The 20,086-nt window shown below is 39.1% G+C and overlaps 1 protein-coding gene across 1 annotated transcript in view; it reads right to left on the bottom strand.

The window, feature by feature from the left end:
* Positions 1 to 2,534: 2,534 nt before the first annotated feature.
* MGAM2 (maltase-glucoamylase 2 (putative)) overlaps positions 2,535 to 20,086 on the bottom strand; it is a 107,712-nt gene continuing 90,160 nt past the window's right edge. Inside the window, exons 45-49 of the mRNA XM_073009421.1 lie at positions 19,382 to 19,431; positions 9,746 to 9,919; positions 7,877 to 8,114; positions 6,227 to 6,676; positions 2,535 to 4,435 (exon numbers count right to left, since the gene is read on the bottom strand). Coding sequence (XP_072865522.1) covers positions 2,955 to 4,435; positions 6,227 to 6,676; positions 7,877 to 8,114; positions 9,746 to 9,919; positions 19,382 to 19,431 — 2,393 coding nt within the window. The 3' untranslated portion in view covers positions 2,535 to 2,954. The remainder of the gene's footprint in view (positions 4,436 to 6,226; positions 6,677 to 7,876; positions 8,115 to 9,745; positions 9,920 to 19,381; positions 19,432 to 20,086) is intronic.

The following is a 20,086-nucleotide window of genomic DNA, read 5'->3' as shown; positions in this document are numbered from 1 at the left end:
AAAACATCTGTCATCTGTATTCCTCACTGAAAAATTAACCATGCACTATGTGTGGCATCTCTTAAATAGTCAATATGAATAGTGTTTACATAGTGATGCTTGGAATACCAGAAAATGAAGTTTAAATTAATAACTAAAAATTTTAGGTGTAATAATAATGATGTCCATGGTAATGGTGAAGGTAGGAATGTGTCAAGTACCAGAAGTGTAGAAAAGTAAATTTCTTTATACTTAGAAAATGAGTTATAATCATTAGTACAAAATTAATATCACATATGTGGGTGACCCAGTGGGGCCAGTCATTATGGAGCTTAGGAGTTTCTTTAGACCTTGTAAATCAGAGTCCACGCACAGGTTTTGCTAATGTTGCCAATGGTAGTATTAGTGTGCCAACACTGCTGTCATGTTTTCTGAACCTGGTTCCAGGACCACTACTTGTACATTGACTCCTGAGTTTCAATTCTCAAGTCTCTTCAAACATCTGACCAAAGTCCAGACTTTTGTATATTCAGAGTATTTCTTACCTTTTCAAAATTCCATGATTTCAATTATGTTCCATTTACGTGTTTAAGAGGTTGGACTTTGGTAGCTTCAGAACTACGCTTGTTCAAGCAGATTCATCTTCAGTTTTCCAAATCCCAGCTGCTTCAAGAGAAGTTGTTGGTCAGTGAATGAGCACTGGTATGGTGGGCTGGCAGCAGAATCTCACGGTGCCTTAGCACACAGAGCACTTTGTCCTATATCAGAGTTTGTGGTGCCAACAAGACAAACGCACTAAGTTTCCCTCAGTAAAGTTAAAAGTGAGGGAGTCTGTGACCAAGCCCATAGAATTTTGAGTTTTGTTTTGAGTTGGAAGGTCAATTTAAGAGTCATGTATATACAAGAATAAGGTCTATCAACTTTGTTCAGAGGACTGTAGCTTGTGGGTAGATTCCAAAAGGCAAATGTTGCTGACTGATGAACCTGTGCCCCTCATCTGGAGCACCATCAAATCGTCTGGACAATAGTACAGCTGGGCTGGCAGATCAAAAAGCTGGGCAGATGTGTCTGTAGACAGTGGAAGATATTCATGTGGAGTAAGTCACAGATGCTGGAGTACCTATATGCTGGGGAAGTTGATACTACACTTGACAAGGACACGAGAGTGGAAATACAATGTTTCTGCCCACTTAAAGGAAGTTGTTCTCAAACTCTTTAGCCTCAGAATCCCTTTACATTCAAATTTGGTGAGGGCACTGTGCTTTATTTATGTGGGTTATATCTGCTAATATTTACTGCATTAGAAATCAAAATTGAGTCATTTGTAAAATATTTTTTAAATATTTATTTTTCATTCATAAACAATAACATATTCACTTTGTGATAACATAAATATGTTTTTAATGAAAAATAACTATATTTTCCAAAGCAAAAAAAAATTAGTGAGAAGAATGGCATTATTTTACATTTTGTAAATCTGTTTAATGTCTAGCTTAACAGAGGACAGCTAGATTCTTTTTTCTGTTTCTATATTCATCTATTATGACACAATATGGCATAGAGTATCTGGACAGTGCCACTATACACTAATGAGACAATAAAACTGAAAAAACAAATAACTTAGTATCATTATGAAAGTAGATTTGAAGAACCTGTGTGCCCCAGAAAGTCTTGGGGAACCCCATGGATCCCTGAACTAAACTTTGAGAACACTGTCCTAGGGTTAAACCTACAATAGTATCCAACTGACCAGATTTGGTAATGACCATGGGTCTGCTCATGGGGTCTGAGTGATCTAAGAAAAGAATGGATCAAGGATGAACGATGAATTTGGATATGAAAAACCAGGAATAGACTGAAAACCCTAACACAATGAAGGAGAGTCTGAACAGTGAAATTATAAGGGAAAAGCTTGTTTTAATAGAAGAAAATGCAAATAAGATTATGAACTCTGATTCCAATGTGGAGGCTGTTTTCCTTATGCTGTATATTTACGTTCTCACCTCTGTCTGGGTAATTTCTGATTTATACTAGAATCAGAGCCAGTCATTGGTGGTAACAGTGAGGCTTTAAGACTATCTCATAATTTAGATTAATTCTAAGTTTCTGAGAATACTCCACTGTCTACAAGTGGAAGTACTTATAAAATCTGTAGTAAGAGTATTAGTAGTACCTATGAAATAATGGTTACAACGTTCAGGAATTTATGTTTTAGGATCTATAATAATTTTATTTTCTATGATAGTCAAACCCACATGTAATATTTATAATTTAAATTATTTCAGTGCCTGAAGTAAGGTTACACAAGAGCTTCAATGGTAGCATTTTCTGTATCTGTAGCTACAGCTAGGATCTCTTCAGAAGCAATAATACTATTAGTATGTGTAATGCAAATGACTCTATTGGTAGATATGGCATTTGGAAAAGTCCATAGGAAAATAAAGTGCGTTTTTTTAATATCAATAACTGTTGGTATAGAAACCATTTGAGTGCCAGGAGTATCACCAGTGCTCTCAGTTATGGTATTATGCCATGTGACCAAGAAACAAGTTGGGCTACTTCAATAACTACATCTAAGGCAATAGTATTTACAGAGCCTAATGTGGTGTTATCTGAGTTACCAAAGTTACCTGTGAAATCTGTAGTAAGGATATATAGGATATATAAAACACCTGTAGTTTAACTGATGAAGTTATAGGGATAATAACTATAATTTAAAAGAATAAGAGTACATATTATGGCTGCAAAATAAGTACCCACAGCTTCTTTGGTGAAATCTACAAGGTTTGTAAGCCGTCCTAAACATGTCTACAATGACGACAGTGTTTGGAGTAGCTGTGTCTTTTATGGCTAGAGTACTAACATTTGTGAAAACTTAAGTAGCATAAGATAGAGTATCTCATAACTGATTTTCTATATCTGTAATAGTTGTTTGAAGGAGTTATACGAGGTAACTACCCTGCCTTGAGTAGTAATCATGGAACTTGAGTAGCATTTATGGCATTTGTAATATAAGTAGGTGCAGTAGCAGAGGTATGTACTGTACTATCAGGAGTGGTAGTATTTAAAGCATATTTTGTAATACTTGTAGTATCTTTGGTAGCACTAGTTGCAGTAATAGGTAAATAACTAGCCACAGAATTTGTTACCATGTGGGGAGTCTGTGAATCTAGACCAGTAGCTGTTATTGTGTCTGAGACTGTTGTGATATTTGAAACGGAAATGTGTGTAGTGTTACCTGTAACACTGCTGGAGTTATCTGCATCAGTAATATCCATGGTGCCTAGATTAGAATGATTTGTAGGAGCTAATGATGTGTGGCTTAAGGCCAGTGTTGTAGTAGTAGTAGAATGGGGAGTAGTGAACTGTGTGATGTGTGTGGTGAATTTGTCTGTGGAAGTAACTGTTGTATCTGGACTTATGATATTATCTTTGGTGCTGGTAGTAGTGACCATAGCATCTATTATCATGGTACTTTTTGTATCAAGAGTGTTGAAAATCATGGTGTTTGCATTTGTAGGGGTAGTAAAATTAGTAATTTTATCAGTAGTGAATGTATTACTTGTTGGAAACATGTTCAAAATAGGAGTAAGAGTATGGGTAGGAGTGGTAGGAGAAGTTTGGTAATAAGTAGTCATGCCAGGAATAGTATTATTACTTGCAGTAGTAGCATCAGTACTTGGAGAAGGAGTAGTCATAATAGGAACACTATTACCAAAAGAAGTAGTTGTTATGGAAATACTATTACTAGTTGTATTACCAGCAGACATTGTAGCTAAAAGAGAATTTGTCACAGAAGCATCATTATTTGTGCTAGCAACATCAGCACTTGTAGGAGAAGTGGTTACCATAATAACAGTAGAGTCCATAGCATTACTACTTTCAGAGAAAGAAGTGGTCATAATAGAAAAACTGTTGCTAGTAGTGTCAACACCAGTATTTGCAAAAGAAGGAATAGCTGTAATTGGAACAGTATTATTAGGAACAGTATCATCAGTACTTGTATGAGAGGTAGCAGTTATATTAGCAACATTAGTACTAGTGCTAGCATTAGTAGTATTTGTTTGAAAAGGAGTACTTATATCATTAATAGTAGTACTAGTGCTAACATCAGTAGTACTTGTTAGAGAAGGAGTAGTGGCAATAAGTACAGTAGTACTAATGGTGGCATCAGCAGTACTTGTCAGAGAAGGAGTCACTGAAATGGGAATGGTAGCAATAGTACTCACAGTAGTACTACCTGTAGGAGAAGGCATAGTGGTATTAGGAACAGTATTATTAGTGTTAGCATCTGCAGTATTTGTAGGGAAAGGTGTGGTTGTAATAGGAACACTAGCCCTAGTGCTAGCACCAGTAGTACTTGTAGGGAAAGGAGCAGTTGTATCAGGAACAGTAGTACTAGTTGTAACACCAATAGTACTTGTTGCAAAAGGTGTGGTTGTGATAGGAACAGTAGCATTAGTGCTAGCAGTAGCAATATTTGTCAGGAAAGGGACAGTTGTATTGGGAACAGTAGCATTAGTTGTAACACCAATAGTACTTGTTGGGAAAGGTGTGGTTGTGACAGGAACAGTAGCATTAGTGCTAGCAGTAGTATTTTTTGGGAAAGGGGCAGTTGTATCAGGAACAGTAGCATTAGTTGTAGCACCAATAGTACTTGTTGGGAAAGGTGTAGTTGTGATGGGAACAGTAGCATTAGTGCTAGCAGTAGTAGTACTTGTAGGGAAAGGAGCAGTTGTATCAGGAACAGTAGTACTAGTTGTAACACCAGTAGTACTTGTTGCAAAAGGTGTGGTTGTGATAGGAACAGTAGCATTAGTGCTAGCAGTAGTATTTGTTGGGAAAGGGGCAGTTGTATCAGGAACAGTAGCATTAGTTGTAGCACCAATAGTACTTGTTGGGAAAGGTGTAGTTGTGATGGGAACAGTAGCATTAGTGCTAGGAGTAGTAGTACTTGTAGGGAAAGGAGCAGTCGTATCAGGAACAGTAGTACTAGTTGTAACACCAGTAGTACTTGTTGCCAAAGGTGTGGTTGTGATAGGAACAGTAGCATTAGTGCTAGCAGTAGTAATATTTGTCAGGAAAGGGGCAGTCATATCAGGAACAGTAGTACTAGTTGTAACACCAATAGTACTTGTTGGGAAAGGTGTGGTTGTGATGGGAACAGTAGCATTAGTGCTAGGAGTAGTAGTACTTGTAGGGAAAGGAGCAGTCGTATCAGGAACAGTAGTACTAGTTGTAACACCAGTAGTACTTGTTTCAAAAAGTGTGGTTGTGATAGGAACAGTAGCATTAGTGCTAGCAGTAGTAGTAATTGTAGGGAAAGGAGCAGTTGTATCAGGAACAGTAGTACTAGTTGTAACACCAGTAGTACTTGTTGGGAAAGGTGTGGTTGTGATAGGAACAGTAGCATTAGTGCTAGGAGTAGTAGTTCTTGTAGGGAAAGGAGCAGTCGTATCAGGAACAGTAGTACTAGTTGTAACACCAGTAGTACTTGTTTCAAAAAGTGTGGTTGTGATGGGAACAGTAGCATTAGTGCTAGCAGTAGTAGTACTTGTAGGGAAAGGAGCCGTTGTATCAGGAACAGTAGTACTAGTTGTAACACCAGTAGTACTTGTTTCAAAAAGTGTGGTTGTGATAGGAACAGTAGCATTAGTGCTAGGAGTAGTAGTACTTGTAGGGAAAGGAGCAGTTGTATCAGGAACAGTAGTACTAGTTGTAACACCAGCAGTACTTGTTGCCAAAGGTGTGGTTGTGATAGGAACAGTAGCATTAGTGCTAGCAGTAGTAATATTTGTCAGGAAAGGGGCAGTCGTATCAGGAACAGTAGTACTAGTTGTAACACCAATAGTACTTGTTGGGAAAGGTGTGGTTGTGATGGGAACAGTAGCATTAGTGCTAGCAGTAGTAGTACTTGTAGGGAAAGGAGCAGTTGTATCAGGAACAATAGTACTAGTTGTAACACCAGTAGTACTTGTTTCAAAAAGTGTGGTTGTGATAGGAACAGTAGCATTAGTGCTAGCAGTAGTAGTACTTGTAGGGAAAGGAGCAGTTGTATCAGGAACAGTAGTACTAGTTGTAACACCAGCAGTACTTGTTGCCAAAGGTGTAGTTGTGATAGGAACAGTAGCATTAGTGCTAGCAGTAGTAGTACTTGTAGGGAAAGGAGCCGTTGTATCAGGAACAATAGTACTAGTTGTAACACCAGTAGTACTTGTTTCAAAAAGTGTGGTTGTGATAGGAACAGTAGCATTAGTGCTAGCAGTAGTAGTACTTGTAGGGAAAGGAGCAGTCGTATCAGGAACAGTAGTACTAGTTGTAACACCAGCAGTACTTGTTGCCAAAGGTGTGGTTGTGATAGGAACAGTAGCATTAGTGCTAGCAGTAGTAGTCCTTGTAGGGAAAGGAGCCGTTGTATCAGGAACAGTAGTACTAGTTGTAACACCAGTAGTACTTGTTGCCAAAGGTGTGGTTGTGATAGGAACAGTAGCATTAGTGCTAGCAGTAGTAATATTTGTCAGGAAAGGGGCAGTCGTATCAGGAACAGTAGTACTAGTTGTAACACCAATAGTACTTGTTGGGAAAGGTGTGGTTGTGATGGGAACAGTAGCATTAGTGCTAGCAGTAGTAGTACTTGTAGGGAAAGGAGCCGTTGTATCAGGAACAGTAGTACTAGTTGTAACACCAGTAGTACTTGTTGCAAAAGGTGTGGTTGTGATAGGAACAGTAGCATTAGTGCTAGCAGTAGTAGTACTTGTAGGGAAAGGAGCTGATGTATCAGGAACAGTAGTACTAGTTGTAACACCAGTAGTACTTGTTGGGAAGGGTGTGGTTGTGATAGGAACAATAGCATTAGTGCTAGCAGTAGTAGTACTTGTAGGGAAAGGAACAGTTGTATCAGGAACAGTAGTACTAGTTGTAACACCAGTAGTACTTGTTGCCAAAGGTGTGGTTGTGATAGCAACAGTAGCATTAGTGCTAGCAGTAGTAGTACTTGTAGGGAAAGGAGCAGTTGTATCAGGAACAGTAGTACTAGTTGTAACACCAATAGTACTTGTTGCCAAAGGTGTGGTTGTGATAGGAACAGTAGCATTAGTGCTAGCAGTAGTAGTACTTGTAGGGAAAGGAGCCAATGTATCAGGAACAGTAGTACTAGTTGTAACACCAGTAGTACTTGTTGCCAAAGGTGTGGTTGTGATAGGAACAGTAGCATTAGTGCTAGCAGTAGTAGAACTTGTAGGGAAAGGAGCAGTTGTATCAGGAACAGTAGTACTAGTTGTAACACCAGCAGTACTTGTTGCCAAAGGTGTGGTTGTGATGGGAACAGTAGCATTAGTGCTAGCAGTAGTAGTACTTGTAGGGAAAGGAGCAGTTGTATCAGGAACAGTAGTACTAGTTGTAACACCAGTAGTACTTGTTGCCAAAGGTGTGGTTGTGATGGGAACAGTAGCATTAGTGCTAGCAGTAGTAGTACTTGTAGGGAAAGGAGCCGTTGTATCAGGAACAGTAGTACTAGTTGTAACACCAGTAGTACTTGTTGCCAAAGGTGTGGTTGTGATGGGAACAGTAGCATTAGTGCTAGCAGTAGTAGTACTTGTAGGGAAAGGAGCAGTTGTATCAGGAACAGTAGTACTAGTTGTAACACCAGTAGTACTTGTTGCCAAAGGTGTGGTTGTGATAGGAACAGTAGCATTAGTGCTAGCAGTAGTAGTACTTGTAGGGAAAGGAGCCGTTGTATCAGGAACAGTAGTACTAGTTGTAACACCAGTAGTACTTGTTGCCAAAGGTGTGGTTGTGATAGGAACAGTAGCATTAGTGCTAGCAGTAGCATTTGTCGGGAAAGGGGCAGTCGTATTGGGAACAGTAGCATCAGTTGTAACACCAATAGTACTTGCTGGGAAAGATGTGGTTGTGATGGGAACAGTAGCAGTAGTGCCAGTGGTGGTATTTGCACTGGCAGAACTGGTGATTGTCTCAGAACTGGTGGCATTGGTAGTAGATGGCGAAGGATGAGAACTCATTGGGATGGTGCTTGTCTCAGTTGTAGTGGGAAGTACAGGATCACCATCAATCCAAATAACCTCAGTTAACTTTTCCAGGTTGATAGTCTTGTTAGTCAATTGAATAGTTAGTGTCTGCCAGAAAAGAAGAGATATAAATGCATATTTTGGAACTTAAACCTCACATGTAGGTCACCTCTTAAATTACAATTTAACAAAAAATGTTTACATCCAGCAATAGGATATAAACATTCCTTTTTAGGTTAGGTCACATTGATTTTGGTCAGATGTTACAGAGAGATGCTCTGTGTGCATAATCCCTATGCTGGAAATCTTTTCTTTTCACTTCATTTATTGTTTACAAATATTTGTAGCTGTGATTAAAACCAACATTTATTAAAATCTCTTTGCTTTGCCATTGGGTTTTAGTCCTCTTGACAGCAAGCTGGTTTCATGTTTTCCTCACTCCAGACAGTATCGTGTCTGGCACATACTAGGCATCAGATATGCCATAGAGTTTTTAAAAAGAAGGTATTCAAGGATTTTGTGCACAATCTTAACTAGAAGGAATTACTTGCAAAGAGTGGTTTTGAACTCAATAGTCCAGGTAAAATGCTTTAAGGTAAGTACCCAGAAGAGGCTAGAGGGAGAAGATCTATTTGAGTGCTCAGAGGGGCCATTTTCCGAAGTCCAAATACCATCAGGGCACCCATTTCAGTTTTCAGAACACAAGAACTATGGTTATCCATTTTCACTTTTCTTTTTTTTTTTTTTTTTTTTTTTTTTTGAGACGGAGTCTCGGTCTGCCGCCCAGGCTGGAGTACAGTGGCCGGATCTCAGCTCACTGCAAGCTCCGCCTCCCGGGTTTACGCCGTTCTCCTGCCTCAGCCTCCCGAGTAGGTGGGACTACAGGCACCCGCCGCCTCGCCCGGCTAGTTTTTTTGTATTTTTAGTAGAGACGGGGTTTCACCGTGTTAGCCAGGATGGCCTCGATCTCCTGACCTCGTGATCCGCCCGTCTCGGCCTCCCAAAGTGCTGGGATTACAGGCTTGAGCCACCGCGCCCGGCCCCATTTTCACTTTTCTAAACCATCCCCTATGGGTTGCTGGTTCTGTGTTTATGATGTCTTATGTTCTAAAAATGAGATACTTTTTTCTTTGTGGTTGCCTTTGGTAACTATTGGCATTTCATCTTCCAAAATTCTGTTTTAGGTTCTAGAATCCTCCAGTATGGCCTGCTATTTATGTCCCCCTGTTTTATCAGCCTTTTCTCTTATACCACAGGTGGGATGTATTCATTTGACGATTACCACAGTTTACTGCCAATTTTCATCCACCTGTAAGATCCATCAGTTTGATCAGGGACATGAATAACTGCAGGAAGCATGGGGGAAACCTTCAACAGCTTTAGGGAATCACCTTTGTTTTAGCCTTTGCAGCAGAAATAAGTTTTATTTTGCTAATGTGGAAGACTAATCTATCAAAACACAGCACAGTCTCTTTGGTAAAAACATGGAGAGGATCTCATCAGGTCAGTGATCAATGACCCCTAGGCTATACCGGAAAGACCATTAATGTTGCACATTTTACAATATGATTCAACATTTGCAACTTTTCAGGAACATATCTATTGCACATATTTATAACCTTCTAATACACGAGAATATAACAATGATAATAATTTTAATTGTTAGCAAAATTATTGGTGATAATTTTGCAGAACGATAAAATTTACTTATGATATGCTAATATTCCTTTCAGACCTACCTGATTATAAGGGTCACTCATGAAATTTGTCTCCATAAATTGTTGGTTGTCATAGGTGAAACTGACTTGTGTCACATAAGTAGAGTTCACACCCCAGATTCTAATATATCCAACTTTTAGTGGATTCGAGTCACTCAAATACTTATTGTGTATGGTCTGGATTTGCAGGATGTTCTATAAAGAATTCATAAAGAGAAAAAAATAACATATTGTTGATAGACTATGGTCCATATTAAAATATTAACAACAAACCTAAATTTACTTTTCTTCTATCAGTTTGCTATTTCTATTTATGTATTTACATTTTTATTGATACATAATAATTATACATATTTATGGAGAACATGTGATATTTTGATACATGTATACAATGTGTAGTGATCAAATCAGGGTATTTAGGATATCCATTACCTCAAATATTCATCATTTCTTTGTTTGTTGGTTGGTTTTTTTTGAGACGGAGTCTCACTCTGTCACCCAGGCCGGAGTGCAGTGGTGTGGTCTGGGCTCACTGCAACCTCTGCCTCCTGGGTTCAAGCGATTCTCCTGCCTCAGCCTCCCAAGCAGCTGGGACTATAGGTGCGTGCCACCACACCCGGCTAATTTTTGTATTTTTAATAGAGATGGGGTTTCACTATGTCGGCCAGGCTGGTCTCCAATCCCTGACCTCGTGATCCACCCACCTCAGCCTACGAAAGTGCTGGAATTACGGGCTGGAGCCACCATGCCCAGCCATATTCATCATTTCTTTGCATTGGAAACATTTCAAATCTTCTCTTCTAGCTATTTTGAAATTTACAATAAATTGTTGTTAACTATCATCACCCTACTGTGTTACCAAACACAAGAACTCACTCCTGCTATTTAACTGTTTCTTTGTTCCCACTAACCAACCTCTCTTTATGGCTCCCACCCCTTCTCAGCCTCTGGTTATTATAATTCTACTCTCTACACACTTCATGAAGACATACTTCTTGAGTATTTGCTATAATAAATTTGGTAATGCCAAAAATAAGTTTATTGTACCAGCATTATGAAAGTTATTTCCCCTATATTATAAGTACTCTTATAACCATTTTGAAAAGAAAATATCATTATTGCTATCTTAGAGATAAGGAAACTGAAGCTCTGGAAAATGAAGTGAGTAGTCCAAAGCGACAAAGCTAGATAACATAGGTAAAGTTGGAAGTGCAAGGTGCCCCTGTACATACTACTGCATGAGTTAATTTAGAGTGAACAAAGAAGTGTGCAAACAGTCCCTAAACTGAGAACAGTGTGCAAGAAACAGGAAGTTAACCAAATCATGAATTGTTTAAGTATCAATACAAGGGTTAAAATAATATGACATAAATTATGAGGTGGCACATGATGAAGGCCCAGATGAAAATCATAGTGGATATTTTTCATGGATGTGAAGAGAAAGGAAAAATTACACGGGAGGAAGAGGGTCAAGAGAGAACTTAGGAAGGACATGTAACTTCAGAACTCCTGGAAGTATGGGAAGGATTTATTATGAGACAGGAAATAGGGATACGGGGACACGTTGAACAAAGCCACATTCATTGAGGAGTGCAAGGGCAACCATAGCTGGTGCTGAGTAAACAGAGACATGAGGCCAGTTAGGTATGTAAGGAAAGATTTTGAAGATTACATGCAATAATCAAGGAGATCGTTGTAGCAGAGTGAAGCTATGCATTTCTCAATTATTATGGCTGTAGTAGGAAGAGAAAAAAGAAACGTTCAACTGGTATTATGAAGGATGAATAAGACTTTTGCTACCGGGCAGGCAGAATCAAGGAAAAAATTTATAGCTCAAAATAAATGGGTGTACTAAAGCTAGTTCTTATTGATTTGAGAGAGTTGATTTTTAAATTTCCTAGAATTTTGCAAGCCAGATGATTCTTGAAGTTGGTTAAGATGGTGGGAGCAGCTACACTACAGAAATTAGCAAATGTTACAAATTATCTCCCACCTCTACAAGCTGGTTTACCAACCAGGAAACCGTTGATAATAGTTATCCCCCAGGGAAAGTTGGGCGCTTTCTTTCATTTCAGGCCCCTTATTCTTAAGGAAAAAATTTATCAAACGTCACAGAAATACGAATTCATTTATCAGAAAAATGGAATTTTGAAATTAGATGTTATTAAAGGGCAATCTAATGTTTTACAATTTTTTTTTAAAACTCAGATTAAACAGGGTGTCATTCCTAATTTGAATAGTAACAGTAGAAATCGAACTAAAATTCAGGATTTCCAGATCATTAAAATAATATTCATTAAAATAATACTTGAGAGGAAAAAATATGTACAGTCTTCAACCCAACTACTCTTGATTTAAGAGCAGAGAATACACAAATTTAATTAGTATACAATTAAATTTATACAAAGTCTGGCAGTTAGTTTCAGAGAGGCCCAAATGCAGGACGGAACAATATGACCTGATAATCATGTCTATGAGAAGAATTTGAAGGTCTTAGCTGACCATGAGATTTATATGTGCCAAACATCTGATACATGTGTTAAAAAATAACGCAAGGCACTAACAGCAGAAAAAATATAGAATATAGCTAAAAAGAGGTAGTAGGCAATATGGAAGTCTATCTCATCTTGTAGAAATGTAAGGTAAACTATATATGTAACTGAATATTTTCTAGTAGTCACACTTTTTAAAAAAGTGAAAAGAAAAAGGGTAAATTAATTTCAAAATATATTTTATTTATATTATATAGCCAAAACGTTATTATTATGAAATTTTTCAATATAAAATTATTCATGAGATTTTTTTTTTTTTTTTTTTTGAGACAGAGTTTCACTCTTTCTATCCAGGCTGGAGTGCAATGGCATGATCTTGGTTCACCGCAACCTCTGCCTCCCAGGTTCAAGCGATTCTCCCACCTCAGCCTCCCGAGTAGTGGGGATTACAGGCATGCGCCACCATGCCTGACTAATTTTTGCATTTTGAATACAGACAGGGTTTCTCCATGTTGGTCAGTCTGGTCTCAAACTCCCAACCTCAGGTGATCCTCCTGCCTTGGCCTCCCAAAGTGTTGGCATTACAGGCATGAGCCACCGTGCCCAGCCAAATTTTTTTTTTTAAATTATACTTTAAGTTCTGGGATACATGTGCAGAACGTGCAGGTTTGTTACATAGGTATACAGGTGCCATGGTGGTTTGCTGCATCCATCAACCCGTCATCTACATTAGGGATTTCTCCTGATGCTAGCCCTCTCCTTGCCCCCTTGCCCTGGTGTATGAAGTTCTCCTCCCTGTGCCTATATGTTCTCATTATTCAACTCCCACTTCTCAGTGAGAACACGCAGTGTTTGGTTTTCTGTTCCTGTATTAGTTTGCTGAGTGTGATGGTTTCCAGCTTCACCCATGTCCCTGAAAAGGACATGAACTCATTCTTTTTTTATGGCTGCATAGTATTCCATGGTATATATGTGCCACATTTTCTTCATCCAGTCTAACACTGATGGGCATTTGGGTTGGTTCCAAGTCTTTGCTATTGTGAACAGTGCTGCAATAAACAGACATGTGCGTGTTTCTTTACAGTAGAATGATTTATAATCCTTTGGGTATATACCCAGTAATGGGATTGCTGGGTCAAATGATATTTCTGGTTCTAGATCCTTGAGGAATTGCCACACTGTCTTCCACAATGGTTGACCTAATTTACACTCCCAATGACAGTGTAAAAGTGTTCCTATTTCTCCACCTCCTCTCCAGTGTCTGTTGTTTCCTGACTTTTTAATGATGGCCATTCTAACTGGCGTGAGATGATATCTCATTGTGGTTGTGATTTGCATTGGGCAGTATGACCATTTTCACGACATTGATTCTTCCTATCCATGAACATGGAATGTTTTTCCATTTGCTTGTGTCCTCTCTTATATCCTTGAGTAGTGGTTTGTAGTTCTCCTTGAAGAGGTCCTTCACATACCTTGTAAGTTGTATTCCTAGGTATCTTCCTCTCTTTGTAGCAATTGTGAGTGGGAGTTTGCTCATGATTTGGCTGTCTGTCTATTATTGGTGTATCAGAATGCTTGTGATTTTTGCACATTGATACTTTATCCTGAGACTTTGCTGAAGTTGCTTATCAGCTTAACGAGATTTTCGGCTGAGACAATGGGGTTTTCTAAATACACAGTCATGTCATCTGCAAACAGAGATAATTTGACTTCCTCTCTTCCTATTCGAATAAGCTTTATTTCTTTCTCTTGCCTGATTGCCCTGACCAGAACTTCCAATATTATGTTGAATAGGAGTGGTGAGAGAGGGTATCCTTGTCTGGTACTGGTTTTCAAAGGGAATGCTCCCAGCCTTTTTCCATTCAGTATGATATTGGCTATGGGTTTGTCATAAATAGCTCTTATTATTTTGAGATCTGTTCCATCAATACCTAGTTTATTGAGTGTTTTTAGCATGAAGGGGTGTTGAATTTTATCAAAGACCTTTTCTGAATCTATTGAGATAATCATGTGGTTTTTGTCATTGGTTCTGTTTATGTGATGGATTACAATTATTGATTTGCATATGCTGAACCAGCCTTTCATCCCAAGGATGAAGCCAACTTGACTGTGGCTTTTTGATGTGCTGCTGGATTTGGTTTGCCAGTATTTTATTGAGGATTTTCGCATCGATGTTCATCAGGGATATTGGCCTGAAATTTTCTTTTTTTGTTTTGTCTCTGCCAGGTTTTGGTATCAGGATGATGCTGACCTCATAAAATGAGTTAGGGAGGAGTCCCTCTTGTTTGGAATAGTTTCAGAAGGAATGGTACCAGTTCCTCTTTGTACTTCTGGTAGAATTTGGCTGTGATCTGTTTGGTCCTAGTGCCTCAATTTCAGACCTTGTTTTTGGTCTACTCAAGGATTCAACTTTTTCCTGTTTTTGCCTTGAGAGGGTGTATGTGTCCAGGAATTTATCCATTTCTTCTAGATTTTCTAGTTTATTTGCATAGAGGTGTTTATAGTATTCTCTGATGGCGGCTTGTATATCTGTGGGATCAGTGGTGATCTCCCCTTTACCATTTTTTATTGTGTCTATTTGATTCATCTCTCTTTTCTTCTTTATTAGTCTGGCTAGCAGTCTAACTATTCTGTTAATCATTTCAAAAAACAAGCTCCTGAAGTCATTGATTTTTTTGAAGAGTTTTTCATGTCTCTCTCTCCTTCAGTTCTGCTCGATCTTAGTTAATTTTTCTCATCTGCTAGCTTTTGAATTTGTTTGCCCTTGCTTCTCTAGTTCTTTTAACTGTGATGCTAGGGTGTTGATTTTAGATCTTTCCTGTTTTCTCCTTTGGGCATTTAGTGCTATAAATTTCCCTCTAAAAACTCCTTCTAAAAACTCCCAGAGATTTTGGTATGTTGTGTCTTTGTTTTCATTGGTTTCAAATAACTTATTTATTTCTGCTTTAATTTCATTATTTATTCAGTAGTCATCCAGGAGCAGGCTGTTGAGTTTCCCTGTAGTTCTGTGGTTTTGAGTGAGTTTCTTAATCCTGAGTTCTAATTTGATTGCACTGCAGTCTGAGAGACTCCTTGTTATGATTTCTGTTCTTTTTCATTTTCTGAGGAGTGTATTACTTCCAATTCTGTGGTTGATTTTCGAATAAGTGCTATGTGGTGCTGAGAAGAAAGTATATTCTGTTAATTTAGGGTGGAGAGTTCTGTAGATGTCTATTACATCTGCTTGGTCCAGAGCTGAGTTCAAGTCCTGAATATCCTTGCTAATTTTCTGCCTTGTTGATCTGTCTAATATTGACAGTGGGGTATTAAAATATCCCACTATTATTGTGTGGGAGTCTAAGTCTCTTTGTAGGTCTCTAAGGACTTACTTTATGGAACTGGGTGCTTCTGTATTGGGTGCATATATATTTAGGATAGTTAGCTCTTGTTGTTGCATTGATCCATTTACCATTACGTAATGGCCTTCTTTGTCTTTTTTGTTATTTGTTGGTTTAAAGTCTGTTTTACCAGACACTAAAATTGCAATCCCTGCTTTTTTTTTTTTTTTTTTTTTTGCGCTTCCCATTTGATCGGTAAATCTTCCTGCATCCCTTTATTTTGAGCCTATGTGTGTCTTTGCACATGAGATGGGTCTCCTGAATACAGCACACCAGTGGGTCTTGGCTCTTTATCCAATTTGCCAGTCTGTGCCTTTTAATCAGAGCATTTAGCCCATCTAAATTTAAGGTTAATGCTGTTATTTGTGAATTTGATCCTGCCATTATGATGCTAACTGGTTATTTTGTCCATTAGTTGATGCAGTTTCTTCATAGTGTCAATGGTCTGGTATTGTTTTTCTCTTTTCCATGTTTAGTGCTTTCTTCAGAAGCTCTTGTAAGGCAGGCCTGGTGGTGACAAAATCCCTCAGCATTTGCTTGTCTGTAAAGGATTTTATTTCTCCTTCACTTATGAAGCTTAGTTTGGCTGGATTTGAAATTCTGGGTTGAAAATTCTTTTCTTTAAGAATGTGGAATATTGGCCCCCATTCTCTTCTGGCTTGTGAGGTTTCTGCAAGGAGATCTGCTGTTAGTCTGATGGGCTTCCCTTTATGGGCAACCCAACCTTTCTAGCTGACCTTAATTTTTTCCTTCATTTCAACCTTCGTGAATCTGACAATTATGTGTCGTGGGGTTGCTCTTCTCAAGGAGTATTTTTTGTGGTGTTCTCTGTATTTCCTGAATTTGAATGTTGGCCTGTCTTGCTAGGTTGGAAAAGTTCTCCTGGATAATATCCTGAAGTGTGTTTTCCAACTTGGTTCCATTCTCCTCGTCACTTCCAGCTACACCAATCAAACATAGGTTTGGTCTTTTCACATAGTACCATATTTCTTGGAGGCTTTATTTGTTCCTTTTCATTCTTTTTTTTTCCTAATTTTGTCTTCACGCTTTATTTCATTAAGTTGATCTTCAATCTCTGATATCCTTTCTTTTGCTTGATCTATTCAGTGATTGATACTTGTGTATGCTTCATGAAGTTCTCATGCTACATTTTTCAGCTCCATTAGGTCATTTAGGTTCTTCTCTAAACTGGTTATTCTAGTTAGCAATTCCTCTAACCTTTTATCAAGATTCTTAACTTCCTTGCATTGGGTGAGAACATGCTCCTTTAGCTCAGAGGAGTTTGTTATTACCCACCTTCTGAAGCCTACTTCTGTCAATTTGTCAAATTCATTCTCTCTCAAGTTTTGTTCCCTTGCTGGCAAGGAGTTGTGATCCTTTGGAGAAGGGGCATTATGGTTTTTGGAATTTTCAGGCTTTTTGAGCTGGTTTTTCCTCATCTTTGTGGATTTATCTACCTTTGGTCTTTGCTATTGGTGACCTTCAGATGGATTTTTTTGCATGATCATCCTTTTTGTTGATGTTGATACTATTGCTTTCTGTTTGTTAGTTTTCCTTCTAACAGTCAGGCCTCTCTTCTGCAGGTCTGCTGGAGTTTGCTGGAAGTCCACTCCAGACCCTGTTTGCCTGGGTATCACCAGTGGAGACTGCAGAACAGTTAAGATTGCTGCCTGCTCCTTCCTCTGGAAGCTTCATTCCAGAGGGGCACCTACCAGATGCCAGCTGGAGCTCTCCTGTATGAGGTGTCTGTCGACCCCTGCTAGGAAGTGTCTCCCTGTCAGGAGGCATGGGGGTCAGGGATCCCATTGAGACGGCAGTCTGTCCCTTAGCAGAGCTCCAGCACTGTGCTGGGAGATCCACTGTTCTCTTCAGAGCTGGCAGGCAGGATGGTTTAAGTCTGCTGAAGCTGTGTGCAGAGCAGCCCCTTCCCCCAGGTGCTCTGTCCCAGAGAGATGAGAGTTTTATCTACAAGACCCTGACTGGGGCTGCTGCCTTTCTTTCAGAGATGCCCTGCCCAGAGAGGAGGAATCTAGAAAGGCAGTCTGGCTACAGTGGCTTTGTGGAGCTGTGGTGGGCTCTGCCCAGTTCAAACTTCCTGGTGGCTTCGTTTACACCATGAGGGAAAAACCACCCACTCAAGCCTCGGTAATGGCAGATGCCTCTCCCTCCACCAAGTTCAAGCTTCCCACGTCGACTTCAGACTGCTGTGCTGGCAGGGAGAACTTCAAGCCTGTGGATCTTAGCTTGCTGGGCTCTGTGGGGTTTGGATCCACTGAGCAAGACCACTCGGCTCCCTGGTTTTCCAGGGGAGTGAATGGTTCTGTCTCATTGGTGTTCCAGGCACCACTGGGGTATGAAAAAAACAAACAAACAAAACAAACAAAAAAAAAAAACAAAAAAAAACAAACTCCTGCAGCTAGCTTGGTGTCTGCCCAAACGGCCACCCAGTTTTGTGCTTGAAACCCAGGGTCCTAGTGGTGTAGGCACCTGAGGGAATCTCCTGGTCTGTGGGTTGCAAAGACCATGGGAAAAGCGTAGTATCTGGGCCGGATAGCACTGTCCCTCATAGCTTCCTTTGGCTACAGGGGGCTATCATACTGGATAGAACAGCTCTAAAATATGCTCTCAATTCTGGTGTTTTAAAAGAAATCTAAGTTAACTGGAGTCTAAACAGAATGATCAGATCTGGAGACCACTATAAGCAGGAAACAGAGGAAATATGAAATTAGCCTGGTGATGTATAATTCTAAGAAGACAAAAGGAATAACTGAGAGACATCTTCAAATATGTGAATCACTGTTATAGAAAAAAAATAGATTTCTGCTATACTACTCCTAGGTTAAAGTGACTAGGTAAAAATAGAGAAGCAGAATCCAGGTTTGACCTAGAATGATCCTCCTCATACTCTAATTAAAATTATATAGATTATCCATGGGATCATTTAACATGCAAGGTGCATTGATTGCATCACTGTTATGAATTATTCACCCCTTACAAATCCATACCCCTTTCCATGCAATTTTGCAACGCCTTCCCACTCCAGTTGAGGCATTCTGTCCCTCCTCTGTCTCTGGGCTCGACCATGTGATTTTGCTTTGGTAATGGGAAATTAGTCTACTCAATACAAAAAAATAAAAAATAAAAAGAATTAAGGGATCTCCACTTTTATTTTTTTATTTTAGCCCTCTTCCATAATTATGAAGAAGCCATGCCTAGACCTTCCCACAAGGCCACGATAAGCTGTATGAGAGTCAGCTGACCTCCCCAGATATGTGAATACACAGCCAAGATTATCTAAACAGCCCAATAGAACCAAGACTGACTGGAGATGTATGTGAGCTGGCAAAGATCAGCCAAAACCAGGCCCAGATCCTCTGAGCCCTGCAAGCTCATGAGCCAAGTAAGTGCTTATTGTTAGATGCCACTAAGGTTTTGAGGTCTTTCATGCATTATTGCATAATTAATAACTTATATAGCATTTTCCTTTCAAAATTTATCAGCCAGTAAATTTCTCATCTTTGGGAAACATGTTATACATTTAAGGCCCCATTTTTTCCCCAGCATTGTATGAATTCCAAGTTTCTTTTCATAGAGATGGTATGCTGGAAAACTGCCAAAATAAGGATCGTTTCTTCCTTATTTTAAGGACAACAGACCTGGATTATAAAAGTAAAGGCAAGAAGAACCTTCTATTAAGATGTGGGATATTACATTTACACAGTTGACTGTAATGTTTAATCTGTAGACAACTGGGAAAAGATTTATAAAATGTAGTAAATTAGTCTTACCTGAGCTGCTATAAAGTTTGCCAAAAAATAATTTCCATTTTCATAGGTATCTGCAAACGAGGAAAAGAAAAGAATAAACAACTACTAACTGCTTCAATTGCAGCAAGTAATGTTGAGCATGGTCAGAAAATACCTCTGTGGGGTCACAGTTACTGATGATTGTCACCTCTCTGAGGAGTACTGAAGATAGTGACTAAGAGACCATTTCACTGCATGTTAGTATGGGGATGTGCAAACAGAAATGGGTACCTTGCTGGGGAGGTCAGAAGATTACAAATGCAAGAGACTCTGGGTTGAACTAAGGATAGATTAGCTGAAGTGTGGAGACTACTGTTTGGTTATTCTGCACAAGACAGCAAGCATGTAGTCATAGGAGTTCACATACCTATGATGTTAAAGACTGTGATGATAAAGCAGAGGCAGGTGGTTAGGAATTTAGGCTTCCAAGTCAGGTAGACATGTATTGAAATCCCAACTCTTGTACTTAATAGTTGTGCAACCTCAGACAAGTTACTTAACATTTTATTATCTATTGAATGGAGATAATAGTACCCACTTAATGGCAATAAGGCACATAACATTCTTCTTGTGCAGAATAAGTACTTAAAATTGATTGCTCACTGTCATCAAAGTCATAATCAATCTTCACCTTCACCATTCTTCTCTCCCTACTCTTAGCTCATCCTCCCACAGTGCTCCAGATTC

The sequence above is a fragment of the Chlorocebus sabaeus genome, chromosome 21, assembly GCF_047675955.1.
Source record: "Chlorocebus sabaeus isolate Y175 chromosome 21, mChlSab1.0.hap1, whole genome shotgun sequence".
NCBI lineage: Eukaryota > Metazoa > Chordata > Mammalia > Primates > Cercopithecidae > Chlorocebus > Chlorocebus sabaeus.
The sequence above is the reverse complement of the archived record's forward strand: the minus strand, read 5'-3'. Positions and strand labels throughout refer to the sequence as shown.